At 40.8% G+C, this 20,851-nt stretch overlaps 1 protein-coding gene across 4 annotated transcripts in view; it reads right to left on the minus strand.

The window, feature by feature from the left end:
- The window catches only part of STK24 (serine/threonine kinase 24), a 126,234-nt gene that overhangs the window by 71,946 nt on the left and 33,437 nt on the right, over positions 1-20,851 (minus strand). For 2 of the 4 annotated variants that reach the window (XM_028526389.2, XM_036011390.1), the window contains exon 2: positions 125-355. The exons of 1 other annotated variant lie outside the window; for it this stretch is intronic. In XM_028526389.2, coding sequence (XP_028382190.1) covers positions 125-355 — 231 coding nt within the window. Of the gene's footprint in view, positions 1-124; positions 356-20,851 lie in introns of those variants that run through there. One more of the 4 variants, XM_036011392.1, reaches the window with a different exon arrangement.

Raw genomic sequence — 20,851 nt, forward strand, 5'->3', positions numbered from 1 at the left:
TCAAAACATTTATCCTTCCTTTGAAAACCTGCTATGTTATTTATTGAAGTCCTTCACATATACTATTCACCTCTCAGTCTAGTGCTGCATCATGGAAAATGACATTTTTATTTTTAAGCCTTACCTTCAAATAGGATCCATAGTATTTGGTTACATATGGACTGTCACACTGACTCAGCACTGTAATTTCTTGTTGAATGTCCTCTATCTCATCTTCAGCCTCTTCTAGATCAATGATTTTTATGGCAACCACTTTCTGAGTCCGATTGTCAATGCCTTTGAACACCTCACCAAAAGAGCCCTTTCCAATTTTCTCCAGTTTTGTAAAAAGCTCTTCTGGATCTGCTTTTAGGTTCTATAGGAAAGAAAAAAAAGGCAAACTTCAATAACTCACAGTACTGGGATTGCTTTTCCCTTGCATTTATTTATAACACATGGACCATAGTCCTCTTTTATTTTTATCTCTTGATTTTTAGAGAAAGAAAGAAAGGGAGAGAGGAGAAAGGGAGAGGGAAAGAGAAAGAGAGAAGCATGAATTTGTTGTTCCACTTATTTATGCATTCATTGGTTAGTTCTTTTATGTGTCCTGACCTGAGATAGAACCCACAACCTTGACATATCCAGATGACGCTCTACCCAACTTAGCTACCTAGCAAGGGCCAGACCACAGTCTTTCAAGTACTGATCCATCTTCCTCATTTAAGGACTAGGCTGGTTGTGACCACGGTTCTTCATATCCAGGACTTAAAGATTTCTAAGTCTCATATGGGTGCATTAGACTATCAACACAGTGTATAAACAAATATGCAGGTTATAAAAACTGGAAAATGCTCCAGCATTTGTATAGTTAAAATTTAAAAAAAAAATCAAAACACTTACTTGACTACAACTATGTTATGATATACAGATTTATCGAAAAATCTCTCTCATCTAGCGAAAATTCTACTTTTTTCCTCACCCCCTCTTCAATTTTCTAAGTTCAGGTTGATATATTATACAACACAGGTTAAATAGCTATGTCATGTAACAGGAAGAAACATTTATACCCTAACTTAGTTGTTTCCTAACAGGCCACGATTTTAAAGTCCAACAAATACTGTGCCATGTATCTTCACTTATAGCTCCTGCCCTAATCTAACTAAATATTTTACAGATCCCAGGAAACAAAAAGCAACCTGTTTTCTTTGGTTGTTTACACATCATGCCTTTGGAATAGCCAAAAGCTCTTATCTACCAACCTGGTTCATTGAAAACACATACAGAGTACACATTTCCAAGGAATACAGCTGTAGGGAGTACAATACCCATCCTAACAGTTCCCTGACCACAGAGATGTGTGAACAGCTGAATTCTCAACAGGCAACAACCTGTCATACCCAGGAGACATCTGGAAATGATATGAGAGGGTGTCTGTCACAAACTAGGGGCAATGCTGGCATTTAACAAGGAGAGCCTAGGGATGTTGCACATCTCACCATGAGGAACTGCCCAGCTCTAAATGCCAATGGCCTGCAATCCCATAAAGTAAGAGAGAATCCTGACAGCCACCAACCCTTACAGATACATCTTCCCTTGGAAACACTACACATGAGCAAGAGGATACCAAGCCAACCCTCAAAGCCTATTACTCCTTCAGGAAGTAATACTAATGGGAAAAGGAATAGAGAAGGAAAGGAGGACTGAAAAGGAGGAAGAAAGCACGCATGGGAAGAGGAGGGATCCACAGATGGTTAAACGTTATCATAAACACAGAATTACAGCATTCTGAGTTAGATGAGCTTTGTGGGCTTAACCAAGCACTAATCACTAAGTTGCTTTCTAAGGTGAAACATGGAGTCCCAAGCGGCACTTTACAAGGGAACTGCTGAAACCCAGCCAGCCCATTTTCAATGTGGAGGTCAAAGGGTGCTGCAGTTCCAACACTACAGAAACAACAGTCATGGCTGGCCTCACTTAACACCAAAGATGCCCTGTTTTGAGACGAGGTAATAAATAATGTAGAAACTCCCAAAACCCACCTAGCCTATCAGTAAAAAGAAACAAAATAAGTGAGAAATGCACCACAAAAAAGGGACATGAGAGAAACCACGTCCACTTTTAGCAGCTAGAAATTCTCCTGTTTTCATAACCTTTCTCTTACCGCCTTTCTTCCAGGATGAGAAAGAATGGCTCTCCTTTTCTTAAAGGCCAATTCTAAAAGTTGGGCCTTTAAATCCATCCTCTCTTCCAGGATGTGGCTTCATCAATAACTATCTTGCATTTATCCCTTCCTACTGCCTCTCTGCGCCCTGGGCAGGCTACTCAGGTTTCTAAAAAAAAAAAAAAACAAACTTGCTTTGCTTCATCACTTGCCCTCTCCTTCTCTCCCTGCTTTGAAGTTCCCTGAAAGTCATCCAGATGTCTCAGGTGCCCCACCCCTCACTAGTCACCACCAGGGTCTGGCTCCAGCTCTGGCTACCAATGGGGCAGTGTTGTGCATCTGATCCTCCTCTTGAACACCCTCCCCTATTAACTCTCCAGTCCCTTGGTGCCTACAGTCCTGTTCTCCACTCATCTTCTTCTAGTTCCCCTACGCCCAGAAGAGTCTTCACAGTCAGACTCTACCTATGTCAGCCCAGAATCACAGGCAGTTCCCCACAAGGTTCCAGACTTAGCCTATTATTTCTCTACTCACCCCCAGGTTGTCATTCACTTTCATGGTTTGGGGTCATGTTCCCAAATCTAGCTGGTCAGAAATATCTGGGACACTGAGAGATCCCAAACACTTACAAACATGTGGAGTGGGGGGTGCATAATCCACATTTTTAAAAGACCTCAATTGATTCTAATGAATAGCCACCTTTGAGGAAAACTGGTTTTGAATCATGGTGTACACAGGGACTTTCAAATTGCTAGCTCCAGCCTTGCCTTTTGTGTTTTAATTCCTACATTTAATTACTTGCTAGATATTTCTTTCTACCTGGATATTGGAAGCTCAACATGTACTAACTGAATTATTTCCCCTGACAAACTGGTAGATCTCCCACAGCACACTACACCTCTGATAGACTATATAAACTGAGGACGTTCAAGGACCTATCTTACCTCTATACCGATGTGTCTGAGAAAAATAGCTGAGGTCAATAAATGTCCTGTGAGCAGTTAAGAAAACCCCAGCCTTACATTGACACAAACAGGATCCAGGTCAAGCACAATAAATATCCCAATTCAGAGAGAACTGCAGGGGATGGTAATAAGGGTAAGGAAGAGGTGCTAAGAGCTAGGAGCAGTGAATCTCCTGTCTTAGCATCAGAATCACCTGGAGAAATTGTTAGACCATAGACTGACTGGTCCCACTACAGAGTTCCTCATTCAGTACATTTGGTGTGGGGCTCAAGAAACAGAGAGTGCCCAGGTAATACAGCTGCTGGTGGACAGGGGACCATACTTTGAGATCCAAGACATTAGCCACACACAGGCCCACTGTACACATGGAGAGAGGTCCCCAGCTTCCTAGCTGCCCCTGCTGAGCCCAGGCCAGCAACTCTCTAGCTAAGCTCAGGCACACGAGTGAGCCCAAGCAAGAGGTACAGAAAAACCCTTGGCCAACCTGGGGAACCATGAGAAATACTAAGTAATTATTATTTTAGATCATCAAGTTCTGGGGTGATTTGCTACACAATACCTAACAGATTCAACAGAGATCACTGCAGGAGGACAGTGTTTAAAGGGTACTAATGCTGGACAGGTTTCATTTTAAAAACTGCCTGATTTTCCTTTTGCTTGGCCTAAGCTTAGAAATAACTTTCACTACTGCTTGACTGTCTTCCTCAAAGGCCTTTTTTCCTGGAGTCTGCACCTATAAAGCTAATGGCAATTGCTTGGTCTTGTGTACTCAAGTGCAGTGTGTCATTCCACACTCTTTGTCACTGTTAGCAACTGTTAACTAGGCTAAAAACTGTCCCTGGCAAGAATAGAGACATCTGCTAAGCTAGTGACAGCAGGGCACTAAACAAGCAGGGTTCCTTGCCCTTTGGCAATCCTTGCATAAACTCAGATTACATGCAGTGTAGCCCAATAGCCGTAAGAAAAATCAATGCCAACAATGATCTGTGTCAAAAACAACCTTCAATATTCTGCTGCCAGAATCTGCTGAGGAAAGGAGATTTCCTTGGTAGAAAAGGTACTATTCTGCCAACCATTCTGAGGATTTTCTTTTCAGAGAGGTTTCTGCTGAACTAAGCACACAGGTCATCACTCCAGATTAGGAAGGCCTCTACCCATCCCAGCCTGCCCATTCCAAGTGCCTGAAAGGCAACAGGGTCTGGCTGATGAGTCACAGTAGCTCCGTCTTCTCTAAATCTAAAGCAGGGAAATGTCAGGACCCTCCCCTTACATGCCCCTTTCTTAAGAGAGATGAGGCTGAGAGGCTGGGGGGTTGGGGGGAACAGGGGTTGGGTGTTGCCTGCACATAAACATCCCAGTCCTCAGGACCCAGACTCAACCAAAAATACCAATGCCCAGTGCAACTTCCCATTCCCACAGCTGAGCTAGGAGATTATCATTCTAAGGCAGAGATTTTCAACCTTTTTCATCTCATAGCAAACATAAACCATTGCACTGGCCAGAAAAGCCCATTTAGTTCTTTTCCATAAAATAAAAGACATATTTTTAATTTTCACCAATAACTTTATTCATTTAGATATTCTGAGTATGTCGGCTAACTCCCACATGGTACAATGCTGACTGTTCATTATTTTATTATCATATAACGTTATTTTTTATTTAAAATATATTTCTTATTTTAACATTTTTTAATGTTGTTCAAGTACAGTTTTCTGCCTTTCCCCACCACCCCTCCCCACCACCCCACCCCTCCCTGATGGTTCTCAATTAATGTCTCCATTTGATCACTATCAACATCAAATGGTCTACCCAACCATGAAGCATCATCCAGTGAGAAATCTCCAGCACAAAACTTGGCAAACCACTTTTGACACTTTTGATCAGTCACAGCACCCTCTCCATATACTGCACAAATCCTTTTGTGTGTGTTTGTTGCATTTTTACCTTTCTTAAAATAATAAAAGCATAATGTGCCAAAAATGTTGCTTTTTCCATCTTCAATATTTAAAATGTCTACACAAAAATTCAATGTTGATTTTTTTTAATGCATGCTGATATAACAGCTGTCACAACACAATCTAACAAAGTTGTTCTGAATGAAGGTGAAGACAACTAAGCACTTTCAGAGCCATCTTATCAAAAAATAGAACAAATTTTTTGGCCAACCCAACAAGTACCAAAATTCTGGGCACACCAAAAAATGTATTTTTTGCCAATCTGAGCAAAAACAGTATAATTTTGATTCCTTCACAATGGATGGCTATTGTGTTGACTGTTGTTATGTTTTTGACAATCTAAGGGAAATGAGGTGAGTGCCCCTTTACTAAATAGTCAGATATTGCATGCTTTAAAAATTCTTGCTGCACATCAGTTAAAAATAATTGCTCTAAGGCAAAGAAGGAAGACAGGCTTCTCATGATGGAGGTATGAATTTCATTTATGTGCTTTCCTTTAGTGGTGACCTCATAAGCTAATCAACATCCATACATCTTTGTTTCCTCCTCTGAGGGAAGGGCTGAGGGAATAGAGAAATAAGAACAGACATAACAATTTATCTGTGGACTGGAGACTAGAGTGGGGAATCTAGCACCTACCCATCAAGATATTTGACATAGCTAATGCAAATGCAACTAGAGTGAGGAATCTAGCACCTTCCCATCATGATATTTGACATAGCTAGTGCAATGTCAGTAATAGAAGGCTTCTTCTCTAATCAAAACTCTCAAGTTCCCTCAAAACCTAAGAGCCCAACTTCCAGTCTAGAGGAGCTTCGTGGTTAATTAAAAACCTCAGGGAAATGTCACTTGGTTTTCCTACTTCTGGTGGCTTCATTTTCTTATCTTTTGTACTACTCATGACAACACTGGGCTGTCTCTTTAGCCTGCTAAATTCTGGGCCTTCCTACAGAGTCACACCTTGTCTTGTTTGTTTTTAATTACAAAATTAGGAAAACCAGGGCATTTGTTAAACTTAATTGTATTAACGTCAGGATCCTTAAAAAACTGACCAAAATAAGTAGAAGTTAAATTTTCCCAAAGCAACAGGCCCCATGCACACAAGTTTGGCCTCTGAAAATGCGCTTAAGCCCCTTCCTCCCGGAAAACCTTTACTGGGCTTGGAGATCATGGGAAGAACTAAAAGCCAAGGAACGTGCCCCAGATGAATCTGAAATCAGTGGTTCTGTACAAGTTTCTCACTGATATGACAGGGAAGTTTGGGGGCAACCAACTACCCCAAAGCTTGGGGTCTCCTAGAAACCCCAGCTATGAGAAAAGAACAAACATTTGCTCCACACAAGTAACTGTTACACTGCCACACCGCACAAGAAGGCAGGCCATCTAAAATTTCAAGATTCCTTTGAAAAGAAAATCCACAGTGCAATATCCTGCTCCTCACTCCAAGACTTAAGAGAAATTTCAAAGCTAGGCCATTCTGGAACTCAGGCTTCTACAATAATACACTGAATTTCACAATCCCTTAAGAAAATTCAATAGAATAGTTTTATGATGACATGTATTTTTTTTATTTTTAAACCTCAGTAGCTATTACTGTTTTCTTTTGATCATTTCTGGCAATGGAAAATACATTTGACATTACTAATCAACTTTCAAAGTTTCTTAGTTTCAGATGTACCACTCTGATTGAAGAAGCCAAGTTTTCCACTTTGTTTTTTTCCATGAAAAGAGAAAGGAACTAAGTTTGATATGTTCTAATTCCTGCTACTTACACACCACTATCTCTGCAGTAAAAGACAAGAAACACTATAGTTTTGGCGGGTTTAGACCAGGAAGGTAAGTTGTGGCAGGTATGCCCCCTTCCTTCTTCTGAACTTAGCAAGCATCCCTAATAAACCACAGAACTCTCCCCCTCGAGCTCAACTGGGCTTCAGAATCCCTCTCACCCCGCCACCCTAGGGAGCCACCAACAAAACACGACTGGGCACACAGGTGGAACCTATTTGCTAGCCTGATATATCCCTATTATCTGCAGATCTCTGCATGGCTGTTCACCATCATTATATCCTTCCATATCCGCATAACCCTCCCAACCAGGCTGTCCCTATGTTTTTCACTACTAGTAGTGTTGTTGCCTCCCATTTCCAAAATTGGAACACCCTGTATCCCAATTCCTTGCTTACACCAACATCCAAACTTTACCTTCATTGTTCCAAAATGCCTGACCATGCAGTCTCCCTGCCACACCCCAGTCTGACTCCACACCCTGCCCTCCCTCACCCACAGCAACCGAGCAGCCAAACGACTTCAAGACCTACCCCCCCCCCACACGGGAATTTACCTTCCTCAAAGCTCAAGGGTTTCCTTCACTGCTTTAAACAATCAAGAACATACCATCTCAGACCGAAATCACCAACACTTGTGAATCTAAACCCTGTAAGCTCCTTTTTAGTCCCACTTTCTGCCTTTACTCCCACTTACACTCCCATCATCCAACTTCTTAACACTGTGTACAAGCATCAAGGGTTGGATATTGTATGATTTCATTTAATAGAAAATTCTGACAGAATTAGAGTGACAGAACATATGTGTGGTTGCTGGGAGTGGGGTGAGGGAAGAAAGAGGGTGATGGGTTACAGGTAACACAGGGAGATTCTTTGTGGTGTTGGAACCACAGCACTGTAAGTCAAAAAAAAAAAAAAAAAAAAAAGAACATACCAAAACTGGTGACATCTGAATTGAGGTCTGCACCTGATTTAAGAGAACTGTACCAACATAAACTTCCTTGATTTTACAGACAGGGGTGTCCAACCTTTTGGCATCTCTGGGCCACACTGCAAGAAAAGTTGTCTTGGGCCACACATTAAATATACAAACACTAACAAAAACTGATGAACAAAAACAAAAACAAACAAAAAAAAAGGTTTTAAGCCCTGGCTGGCGTAGCTCAGTGGAATGAGCTCGGGCTGCGGACCAAAGTGTCGCAGGTTCGATTCCCAGCCAGGGCACATGCCTGGGTTGCAGGCCATAACCCCCAACAACCGCACATTGATGTTTCTGTTTCTCTCTCTCTCTCTCTCTCTCTCTCTCTCTCTCTCTCTCCCCCTTCCCTCTCTAAAAATAAATAAATAAAATCTTTTTAAAAAAGGTTTTAAGTAAATTTACGATTTTGTGTTGGGCCGCACTCACAGTCATCCTTGGCTGCATGTGGGCCACAGGATTGGACACACCTAGTTATCATTGGGGGAAACTAGGTGAAGAGCATACAGGAACTTCCCATCACTGTTACATCATCTTATGAGCCTGAAACTATTCAAAAATAAAGTTATTAAAGTTCCAGAAATTTGTTTAAGCCCAATCTCAACTTTTCTTCTGCCTCACAGAAGTCACTCTTATTTCACCATTAAAGGTGGAAAATTCCCATTTGCTGTTTCAAATCCACTCAAGCCCTGGCTGGTGTGGTTCAGTGGACTGAATGTCGGCCTGCAAACCAAAGTGTCGTCAGTTCGATTCCCACTCAGGACATATGCCTGGGTTGTGGGCCAGGTCCCCAGTAGAGGGGCACTCAAGACGCAACTCGCCCTCTCTCTCTCTCCATCCTTTCCCCTCTCTAAAAATAAGTAAATAAAATCTTAAAAAAAAAAAAACATTCAAACATGACAACTCCCTTGAGTAAAAACAGCTACAGTCTCCTTTTTCCCCAGAGTACACGGTTATGCCTTAGGTTGAAAAGTGTATTAATATCATATGTTGTTTCCCCTCCAGAATATGATCTACTACTAAAAACTGTATCTTATAATCTTGCTAACTGCACCTCCAGGCCACACACAGACTTCCTTAGAAAGCAGTCCCAGACATACCAAACAACCAAAAACAAAAACCCAGTTCAAATTCAGAGCATTACATGGACACAAGGAAAATATAGCCATAGCCTAAACAACTGCAACCAAATGTGCACCAAACAGCTGTTTTGTTCTAATTTTGCAAAATATTTCATTTGGAGCAGTGTCTATATAAAACCTAGAGAGGTAAGATACTAGATACATCCCCAAAATAAGCTATGGGACAGAGTTATTCAATACTGTCCTTCTAAACACTTAAATAGTTTGCCCAAAACCACGGTTCCTAAGAGCCAGAGGCTTAGTATCTAAACACAATTTCCTACCTCGGCTCTGCCAAATTACTAGCAAGTTACTCAGCAACCCAGCCTGTTTCCATATCTGTAAAATGGGGTAACACTACTTACTTCTTAAAATAAAATAAGGAGCATAAGGAAAGCTCCTTAGACAGTATCTGCTGATCAATAGGTAGTAACAAGTAGAAACTGCTTTTGTTGTGGTATTATTTTTGGTGTAGTTATAGTGAGCTATTCTTTCTGACAGTACTTGTTCAAGACTCAGTAGTTCCTTAGAAGCATTTCACTTGAACTAGAGCCAGAAGCAAGGCCTAGATCAACTAACTCACAAAACCAGCACACTTTCCACTGCACTATCATCCTAAAATCAACTAAAATAATGTGGCCTTCCTCCCGCACAAAAGTCAAGGGGAATTCTAGGAGGCCTGAGTGAGCGTCCTCAGGAAAAGACAAGGAAACATCTGCAACAACTTCTAAATTACAGAGGCTGACCTTCTGGAAGCCATGTGTGATAGAACCTACACATGATACGGGTTAATAAACGACCCACGAGGGAGGCCAGAGGGCCCCACAGCCTGGGTAATGTTCTAACATGTGGCTTTTGGAGACAAGGCTGAGCCACTGATGCAATGACCCCAACCCGAATTATAAGACTCTTAGGCCTAAAAAATGATGCTAGAAACTATAAACAAAAGGTCATGGATAGCTATGAGAACTTTCCTATAATGTTGACTACCAAATCCCTTAAAATCAAAACAGAAAGAAGACTCTACAGGTAGTCTCAAGAGAAGGGACTCAAGTTAGATGAGCAGAAGAGACTTCAAATAGAAAAGAACAGCAGGCCCATGTACAGAGAGAATTATAGCTAAGAAAGCAAGATGCAAAAAGCACTGGCCTGGGGGACAAAACTCACCCATACAGCTTGTCAAGAGGTCCATGTGGTTCCCAAGCAGAAGCACTTACCTGTAGACAGTTTGTGAAAGATATAACCTCACTAATGATTGCTGAACAGACACTTAAATCTAAGAGACTATCTTGCAGAACAATCTTCAGAAGATTCAAATACATAGGCAGCTACATTTTGACAGGCATAAAGGAGCTGGAGTCCCAGAATGCCTGGCCTTCCCTATGTCACAAATCAGGTGAAAGCTACAGTCAGAGGCTATGTATGTAACTCTATGATCTTGGATGTGGCCCAGGAAAAATAAAGCCTTAACAAAAATTACTACCATTTCTGAGTACCTACTCGGAAAGAGGCTTTACTACATCCGATTTACAGCAGCTTTACAATCTGTCTAAGGAGAGAGTGCATGTGACAGACCCTGAACTAGAACCCCATGGTCATCTGATTCCAAAGTTTGAACAAAGTTTGAACAGGAGGTCACTACCTCCCTGGCTCTGACAGCAAAATACAAAAGAGCACAAAATTAACAATCAAAAGACCTGACTGTCCTGCCATAACAACTTGCTGCATGACCTTGAGCAAGTTCTTGACTTCTCAGTAAAACAGAAAAATGACACCTTAAGTATTCATTTACCTCACAGGTTTGTCAGGATCAGATGAACCTAAGGTAAGAGGGGAAAAAGTGAGGCCAGTCCCAAACCTTTTGCAGAGATAAATAGTTGATTGTTACTTTTGCTAGAGTTGGTGTGAACTTTCAGCAAGCACATTTAAGTGAGGTCATCTCTAAAACAGCACTTGATTTTGGAGACATTTTTAGAAACCAATAAAACACTGGCCAAAACACTTACTGAGAACATACTATGCATAACAAACACAATGCAACACAATGCCAAATAGATTAAACACTATTGTTTTTTAAGTCTGGCTGAATTTTATTTTCCTATTTTTATACAATTTAGTCTTCTTCCCATAAATAAGAAATCTTAAGGCTAATTACAAGCAAATAAAATGCCCTGGAAACCTACCTCATCATATTCATCGTTACATTTCAAGAAGCATTCTGTACTGAACGTAATATTGGGCAATTTGTCTAACCAAGCCTATTAACCTGTCAAGTTTTTCTCACTGTCTAAATCTTTGAAGCTCACTCTTTATCAGGATCTTTCCCATGCTTCCCCCATCTGAAAATCAAGCTGCCCTTTTAATAAAAACCTACAGAAATATATGTATCCAAGGCCAATGTAAAGCTTATAAACACCCTCCAAAACCTAGAACCCTAAAAAAGCCAACCTACAACACATTTTGACATGAACAGAAGAGGGTAAACCTGTTGGGCACGCCTTATTTTGACTGTTTAAAAAAAAAGTCACCTTGACTAGTGTGGCTCAGTGGATTAAGCACCAGCCCGCAAACCAAAAGGTTGCTGGTTCAACTCCCGGCCATGGCACATGCCTGGATTGCAGGCCAGGTCTCCAACCGGGGACGTGCAAGAGGCACAGAGCAAAGTTTCTCTCACACATGGATGTTTCTCTCCCACTCCTTCTCCCTCTCCTCCCCCCTCTCTGAAAATGAAGAAATAAAATATTTTAAAAAAAAAGTCTAAGGTCGGGACTTTCATTTTTACACCAAATGCAGACTCAGAACACAAGAGCTCCTTCTTGAGGAGGAGGAAAAATTTGCAGTATATTTTCCTATACAGTCAGCCAGCGCCCTTCAAAGGTACAAACAGCTCTGGCCAGTGTGGCTCATTTGGTTGGAATGCGATCATGTAACCAAAAAGTTGGGGATTTGATTCCTTGTCAGGGCACATACTAGGTTGCAGGCACATATGGTAGACAACCAATCAGTGTTTCTATGTCTCTCTCTCTCCTTTCCCTTCTCCCTTCCTCTCTCTCTAAAAGCAATGGGGAAAAAAAAACCCAAAAGGTACAAACAAACAACTAACCACTGCACGGTGTCTGCCATCTCCAAGACAGCCTTAGCCTCCTTCAGAAGTGAGCAAAACCACACAGATGCAGTACTGTAAGCAGGGCCAGGAGACCCTGTCGGGAAGGGAGCAATGAGAACAGCAGTTGCATTTGCTGTGGGACCTCAACTCAAAGCACAAGCAGTGATTTACAAGGTGGCCCTCCCTCACTGTGTGTGGATCACCTCACACAGCAACTAACCACTGACTATCTCCCTGCAGCTCACATTTTTCATCTTTTTTTTCTCCAATTCTTTCCTCCTCTGCCTCAGCTGACAACCCAGTCACTGACCCTGCCATACCCATTCTCCACCTCAAGCCCCAAAGTGTGTTTTGCATACTAACTAGGTTGGTCAATCTAAAACCACCAAAAAAAAAAAAAAAAAAACCTTATTTACCAAATAAAGACAACTAAATAGCAAATGGCTGCAATTAGCTCAAAGAAGTGACAGATTTCCCAATTCCCAAATATTCTCTAGCAAAAAAGTCTCATTCCTAGCTAAATGAAAGATCATTTTTTCCCCACTGAAAGCCCAAATCACAGATTTATACAGAAACATACTTTCTTCCACATTACAAGAAATCTACTAATCACTAAAAGGAAACATGGCCACGAACAGATCATTTCCTTTTCTAAATGACAGCACTCATTTTCTCTACCTCAACTCTTTTAAGCATGTTACAAATGCGCCCCCCCCCCACAATCTGGCTTAGTAAATTCATTTCCCCCACATAATACTCTTTTTACTTCGATCCTGCAACTATTACATAATCTAGAAGGTGAATAAATATTCTACACAAAACGAAATTTGAGGCAGCTGTTATATCCTATGAATCCAAACCACCAGTAGTTTTATGAAATCCTAGTCCCAGGATCTGCTCATCTTTAAACGGACGTTTATTATGGTAGAAACTGCTTTAGCTAATAAGGAAAATGCAAATACAATTTTCTAAAACCATTTAAAATAGGGGAAAAAATGTCTGTACCACCAAAGTGCATTTATTGTTTCTAGCCTCAGTATCTAAAAACCCCTTGCCCCCATACACACATCCCTGCTTGTTCGCCTTAGGAAAAAACACTGTCTGAAGCTCTGAGGTCAGAGTTCAGGGAAAAGCCATGCCAGGGGGCACATGATCAAACCTGGGGTATGACTGTCTGGACATGTACTCCTGGCATGTGCAGGGGACAGGGTCCAAGGTACAGGCTGGAAAGCTGCCTGGAGAGACTCTCAGGCCCTCATTTACCTGGTCTCGGGCTCTTTTTCAGTGTGGAGTGAACAAAAGGCTCTGAGGCTCCCACTACTGTTCTGCAGATTGCCTGCCAAGATTCAAATATTCCCACTCTGCCCATTCACATCCCTCCTGGTCCATAAGGAGGCTGACAGCAGAAGTAGCCTGTTGGTGGTCACAGAGCTCTGTGTTAAGTCCTGGCCCCTAGGCTAGACTTCACCTTAAGTCCTCAGCAGGTTCTCCCAGTGGTTGCTGGGTTCACCCTTCTTCAATAAAAGGTTCCCTGGATGAAAGATGAAGGCTGGGGCTTCCTTGAGATGACAAGCAGAGACACCAAGACAAATAGTGAAATCGGGATGGTTTCACTTGTTGAAAAATCAATGCATTCCAAATAAATTATATAGCTCATTGATAAATGAATCCTGGCATCTCCTTTATTAAAACCAAGACACAAACAACAAACAAGTCATGGAAAAGATTCTAACCCTACTGCCCAAAGCTCCTCCACCCAAAGGCTCCATGCTAAGAAATCTTCCTAACCCTTTCTAGACATCACAACCAGCCCAGGAGAAAGGCAGCATGACACAGCTGAAAAAACCTGGGGGCAGACGGTAGATCACTTGAACAAGGTCCCCACCCCCCCAGGTATTAAGTAGGTTTTAAGTCTCTGTGTATTACAGGTCATCCTCCAGACTGAAAAGTGCCTGTAAACTGAAAGCTTGGCAGGATGCCTGATTAGACAACCTAGCTGGCAAGGAATGCCCTTGAGTTATATCACACTGGAATGACACAATCAGCAAGAGTGACATAATCTGATACTACTTCCAATTCCCTACAGGTAAACTCACCTTCCTGTTTGCTTCTAATAAAAGCCTGCAGTCACAAGACTGTCAGGAAACACTGCCTATTCTAAAAACCAGACCCAATAGTCTTGGTGTATGTATATTTAAATCAATAACCACATTTCCTTTACCTGAAAATCCTTCAGCTTCTAGAGGCATCAGGAGGAAAATGGCTGGAGGAGAAATGCTAGTCATGGACAAGGTTGATTTGTCACAAACAGTAATACATGAATCCTGCCCACTAGGGGAGAGAAGAGTGTCACTAAGCATTCTTTTATCCCTAGAAGGGGCAGCAAGGGCAACAGAGAGTGTAAGGTGCATTCAGGGTTACCTAACCTTACATTTCACAGAGGTCCTGTGGCTCTGTGTCAATCAGTAAGATGACTGCTGCCAAATCAGCTGTCCTGTGTAATCTTCAAAGGATTAAAGACTCTTCAAGCAGTAGACTAGAGCGGGGCAGCATACCTTTTGTGATGGGCCAGATAGTAAACACCTTAGGCTTTATGGGCCAATTAATGTCTGCTGCACATTCTTTTCCAATGACATTTTTGAATTGTTTTAAGAATATTTTATTTTTATTTTTTTTTTAAGATTTTATTTATTTATTTTTAGAGAGGGGAGGGAGGGAGGGAGGGAGAGAGAGAAAAAGAGAGAGAGACATCAATGTGCGGTTGCTGGGGGTTATGGCCTGCAACCCAAGAATGTACCCTGGCTGGGAATCGAACCTGGGACACTTTGGTTCCTAGTCCGCGCTCAATCCACTGAGCTACGCCAGCCAGGGCTAAGAATATTTTATTGATTATGCTATTGCAGTTCTCCCAATTTTTCCTCCTTTATTGCCCTCTCCACCCTACACCCCCAAACCTCCAGCCTTCCCCACTCTTAGTTCATGTTCATGGGTTGTACATGTAAGTCCTTTGATTTCTCTGTTTCCTACACCATTTTTTATCTCTCCCCATCTATTTAATGCCTACTAATTATGCTTCTTATTCCCTGCACCCTTCCCCCATTCTTCCCCTCCTCGTCCCCACTGAAAACCCTCCATGTGATCTCCATTTCTCTGATTCTGTTCCTGTTCTAGTTTTTCTGCTTAGTTTTTATTTTTGTTTTTTTTTTTAAGTTCAGTTGTTGGTAATTGTGAGTTTGTTGTCATTTTATTGTTCATAGTTTTTGATCTTCTATTTTTTTGATAAGTCCCTTTAACATTTCATATAAAGGCTTGGTGATGGTGAACTCCTTTAACTAGATCTTCTCCAGGAAGCACTTTATCTGCCCTTACATTCTAAATGATAGTTTTGTTGGCTAGAGTAATCTTGGATGTAGGTCCTTGCATTTCATAACTTCAAATACTTCTTTCCAGCCCCTTCTTGCATACAAGGTTTCTTTTGAAAAATCAACTGATAGACTTATGGGAACTCCTTTGTGGGTAACTGTCTCCTTTCCTCTTGCTGCTTTTAAGATTCTCTCTTTATCTTTAATCTTGAGTAACTTAATGATGATGTGCCTTGGTGTGTTCCTCTTTGGGTCAAATTTCTTTGGGACTCTCAGGGTTTCCTGGACTTCCGGGAAATAAATTTCTTTTGCCAGATTGGGGAAGTTCTCCATTATTTTTTCAAGTAAGTTTTCAACTTCTTCCTCTTGTTCTTCTCCTTCTGGTACCCCTATGATTCAGATATTGGAATGTTTATAGTTGTCCCAGAGGTTCCTAAGCCTCTCCTCATTTTTTTGAATTCTCGTTTCTTCATTCTGTTCCAGTTGGATATTTAATTTCTTCCTTTTGTTTCAGATCATTGATTTTAATCCTGGTTTCCTTGCCTTCACTGTTGGCTCCCTGTATATTTTGCTTTATTTCACTTTGGGTAGCCTTCATTTGTTCCTTCATTTTGCAACAGAGCTCTATCATTTCTGTGAACATCCTGATAAACCAGTGTTTTGAACTCTGCATCAGATAGGTTGGTTATCTCCTTGTTGCTTAGTTCTTTTGCTGGAGTTTTGATCTATTCTTTGATTTGGGCCATATTTCTGTGCCTCAGTGCACCTGTTCTGTTATAAAGGGGTGGGGCCTTAGGCATCTCTCTTTGCTGCTTTGTGGCACTGTCTATTGGGGAGGGGTCAGAGAGGAAACAACGCAGCGTGCTTGGTTCTAGCCCCACTTTGTCGTGTGAGACTGGGAGTTTCTCCCACCATGGCAACCCCCAAGGTAGTTTACAGCTAGCTTAGGTCTTTAATTTCCCATTCAGGTATCTCCACCTCGCTCGTGCTGTCCACCACCTTGCCCGGGGTCCTCTAAATCAGCCCCACCTCGCTAGTCTGCTGCCTTGCCCACGTGGTCCTCCGCTTTGCCCTGGGTCCTCTCCACCCACCCGGTTCCCTGTCTCCATCCCCCCTACCAGTCTGGTGAATGTTTCTTTAACTCCTTGGTTGTTGGAGCTCCATGCACTTTGATTTTCTGGCACCTCTAATTAATTGTTTTTAGATTGGCTGTTATCTTCCTTTTGGTTGTATGAGGAAGCGAAGGGTTTTTACCTATGCCTCCATCTTAACAGGAACCCCTAATGACCCTTTAAAAATGTAAAAACTCCCTCAACTCATGAGTATACAAAAAGAGTGGACAAAAAACAAGCCAAGGCAGCTGTAGTTTACCTATCCCCATGCTGGACAATCAAGATGGTCAAAACATGAAACTATGTCCCTCACCTATCATACTAGTAACACTGACTAATCCCAATGAAGAAGGAACCAGTACCAGCTCAAGCAGGCACAGGAGCTGTCTGTGACCTCGCAGAAATAATTTCCATGCATTATTCAACAGCACCAACAATACCCCTCCTGCTCCCCCATCCTGACATGCTCCTTTCCTTGTCCTCTAGCTGCAATCAGGGAAAAGAAACATGACAGTTTGAGCACTTTTAACATTGTACCCAGAGCTTTCTTCACTTAGGCTAGTCTCATCTCCTCACCCAACCTTCTAAAGAAGCTACTTTTATAGATGAGAAAATGGAGGCTTAAAGAGTATATTGTACATGTTTTAACATCACTTTTAGCAGTATCTTTTTAGATATGTCTCCTTAGACAAGGGCAACAAAGGAAAGATTTAAAACCTAAGACTACAGTAAACTGAAAAGTTTTTGCAGAGTAAAGGAAACCATCAACAAAATGAAAAGACAACATACTGACCCTGACCAGGTGGCTCAGTTGGTTAGAGCATCATCCCCTCAACCTCAAAAGGTGGCAGGTTCCATCCCCAGTAAGGTGCATATGTATGGAAGGCAACCAATCAATGTTTCTCTCACACTGATGTTTCTGTCTCCCCTTTCCTCTCTCTCTTAAAAAAAAAAAATCAACAATCCTCAGGTGAGGATTAAAACAAAACAAAGAAGACAATATACTGAATGAGATAAGATAGTTGACAATGATACACCCAACAAAGGGTTAATATCCAAACTCTATAGGGAACTCATACAACTCAACAACAAAAAAGTAATCCAGTTACAAAAAATGGGCAGAGGACCTGAATAAACACTTCTCCAGAGTACCTTCAGATGGTCAACATACATATAAAAAGATGGTCAATACTCAACATCATCAATCATCAGGAAAATGCTCATTTAAAGCACAGTCCCACCTGCCACCTAACCTCCCAGGCTCACCTCATCATTACTTCTGTCCCACAGGGCCACTGGCATTTCTTCCTTTCTGCTCCTTAATTAGACCCAAACTAACCTGAAACAATTTGACTGCTACTGAGAAAATCATAGTACAGATATTTTGTTCGATCCACCCAAAACCTGTCACAATTTCTGAAGGATATCATAAGGAAAATTAAATGAGGAGACATAGGAATCCAGGACTGGAGGATGATTGAAAGAAAAGGATTAATAACCAAAATTTAATATAAAGAATTATTACAAAAATCCTGACACCCACCAAGACAAAACAAGACAAACTGTTTATATTATGTCAGTCTGCTGACCACTTTGTACACTACTATCAATTTCCATTCTGTTCTCTCCAATCATATTGCCCTGAACTCTTCCATGGGTGGGTTAAGCTGGTTAGAACACAAAAATGCCTCCAAAAGAGTAAATAATGTAACATGACTTTCTGTTGCTTTTGGTTGCTTTTCTCCATTTTGTCATACTGACATAACATACTGATGTTTTACTGAAGTAGTGGTAAATGAATTACAAGCACAGAATGTTGTTCCTTTCTATAATAAACTGCTGGAGGGATGTGAAATAGTGCAGCCACTTCAAAAAGCAACTGGGCAATTTCTCAAGAAATTAAACACAAAGCCACCACATGACCCAAAAACTCAATTTCCAAAAGAACTGAAAACACACATCCCCACAGAGATATACACGCTAATGTTCACAGCAGCATTATTCATAATAGCCTAGCACTGGAAACAATCTAAAGGTCTATCAACTGGTGAATGGATAAAATGTGATACCTCCACAATGGGATAATATTCATCAATAAATGGGGGCAAATGATCGATACATGCTATATCATGAACCCAAAAACATTATGCCAAGTGGAAGAAGTCAGTTGCAAGAGATCACATTCTGTATGATTCAATTTATATGAAATGTCCAGAAAAGGCAAACTGATAGAGACAAAAAGCAAATCAGGGGTTTTCTGGGGCTGAGAATAGGGGATGATACTGGGGGATGAAATATTCTGAACAGGTTTGTTGTAATGGCTGCACCACTTGGTAAAGTACTAAAAATCACTGACTTGTATGCCTGTAAGAAGGGCATTTTTATGACATGTAAAATATGTCACAACAAAGCTTTGTAAAAAGAAAAAGCAGAGAAAGGGCAAAGACTTCATTCAGTTCATCTTACCCCAACATCTAGCAAAATTTTTACCTGGCATAGAGTGAGTGCTAAAATGTCCATGAATGAATGTATTTTTGAAAAACAAAATAAAGTTTTGTCTTCTCTATAACTTCATGCTTTGCCAAAATTTCACATCCTTATCTATTTTTCTATCCAATCAAACCCCAAAACAGAACAGCCTGTAAAAGCCTCAAAGTAAATGTGTCCAAGAAGCTCCAAGCTAATCAAAACATAACCCCAACACTTCAAGATATATCCTGACCAACTATTTATGAAGTGCAATAGTTGCCTCTCTTCAAAGTCTAAAAAGAAATATTGTTTCCTATGTTTTCATAATAGCAACATTATGATAACCTCTGGGGCTGTTAACAGAAAACAAAACATGATATAAGTAAGACTGGATTCAGAACAGGTGAAGGTTTGGGAAAATTATAATCTAACTTAAAATAATTCTTATATTTTCAGGAAATATATTATTTTTTTACTTAGAAGCAGCCAATTTAATAAAAGTACCAGATACTGTCCCAAGGGAAGTAAATAAATACTGGAAGCAAGGAAATGGAATAAGCTTTGACTCACTTGGGTTCTGTGTTGTTTTATGTGTACTAAATAGCTCCCAAGAGGAAGTTGTTTCAGTAGACCCTAATTATTGAATATCAAGGAATAACAATACCAATCTTGCTTTAAAATGAAAGATTTTATTTTCTTAACTAGTACTGTAGAAGTGAGTAAAAATGCATTGCTACCTAGAATTCCACGTGACATGTCCTACTTAGTCCCAGGTTTCAGTCACACCAGTATCAGTCATGCAGATATAGAAACATAACGCATTTCCTTATGTAGAAGTGTGAAGTATAGTGGTTATGGTGTAGGTTCTTGAGACAAACTGGTTCAAATCTTGTTTCCACCACACATTTGCTTTGATCTGGGGCAATTCATCTAACCTTTGTGTTGTGGTTTCCTTAACTTTGAAAAGGTGAGGATTCAATGATTCAACTTCCTTTAAATTTAATCATAGGCTATTTATAGCTTACTTCTTATCCCAGTTTGAACACTAAGGTCTTCACAGGACTACATTATTTTCTGGACATGGTAACAGCTCTCATGATTTAGTATTTTCTTGACACCACATTCCACTACCCCAGTATAGACTGGTATTCATCCATTTTGAAGTATTATAAATGAGAACTTAAATAAGCAACCTTTTGGAAGGTATGCAAACCTAAATAAATATTGCTGAATCAGGACCATTCCAGTCAACTTTGTATTATCTATTAGGTAAGGGCAAAAAAGCATATATCAATCTCTAATAGCAGATCAGTTCCAACTCCTGCCAGCCCTGCATTTTTACTGATGGTAACTAAAACTGAGCCAACCTCACAGATTCTGGATTCAATTTAACTGTGTTGTGGTTAACCCTCACACTCATCCTATTGATGACTTCTTAGATGCAAGACACAGCATAACACAGTTCGTTTACTTCAGATTAAGAAAGACGCATTGAAACTCACATGGCTGAGCTTAATAAAAACTCAGGTTTCCTAGCTACTAATTTCCATTACATCTTTCTGTATCAAATTCCCTTTTCATGAAGAGGAAACTGAGGGGAAACAAAGCAGACCACAGCCCCTAGTAAAGTGGATGACGGAGTTGACTTCATTAAGTCTTTCTGTTTTACTGTATTTCTCTATCTACATGTCCAAGTATTAACACTCACTAAGCTGCAATAACTCTTTAAATTCAGACTCCATAATTCCCAAACTCAAAGTCATACATACAGCCTGCCAAGAATGACTGTGTTTGTGGAGATAGTGAGACAGAAAAATTTCAGACCCTCTAATCCACAGTGCCTTAAAACCCTCCAGGCAGA

Source organism: Phyllostomus discolor, chromosome 11 (genome assembly GCF_004126475.2).
Source record: "Phyllostomus discolor isolate MPI-MPIP mPhyDis1 chromosome 11, mPhyDis1.pri.v3, whole genome shotgun sequence".
Taxonomy (NCBI): Eukaryota; Metazoa; Chordata; class Mammalia; order Chiroptera; family Phyllostomidae; genus Phyllostomus; species Phyllostomus discolor.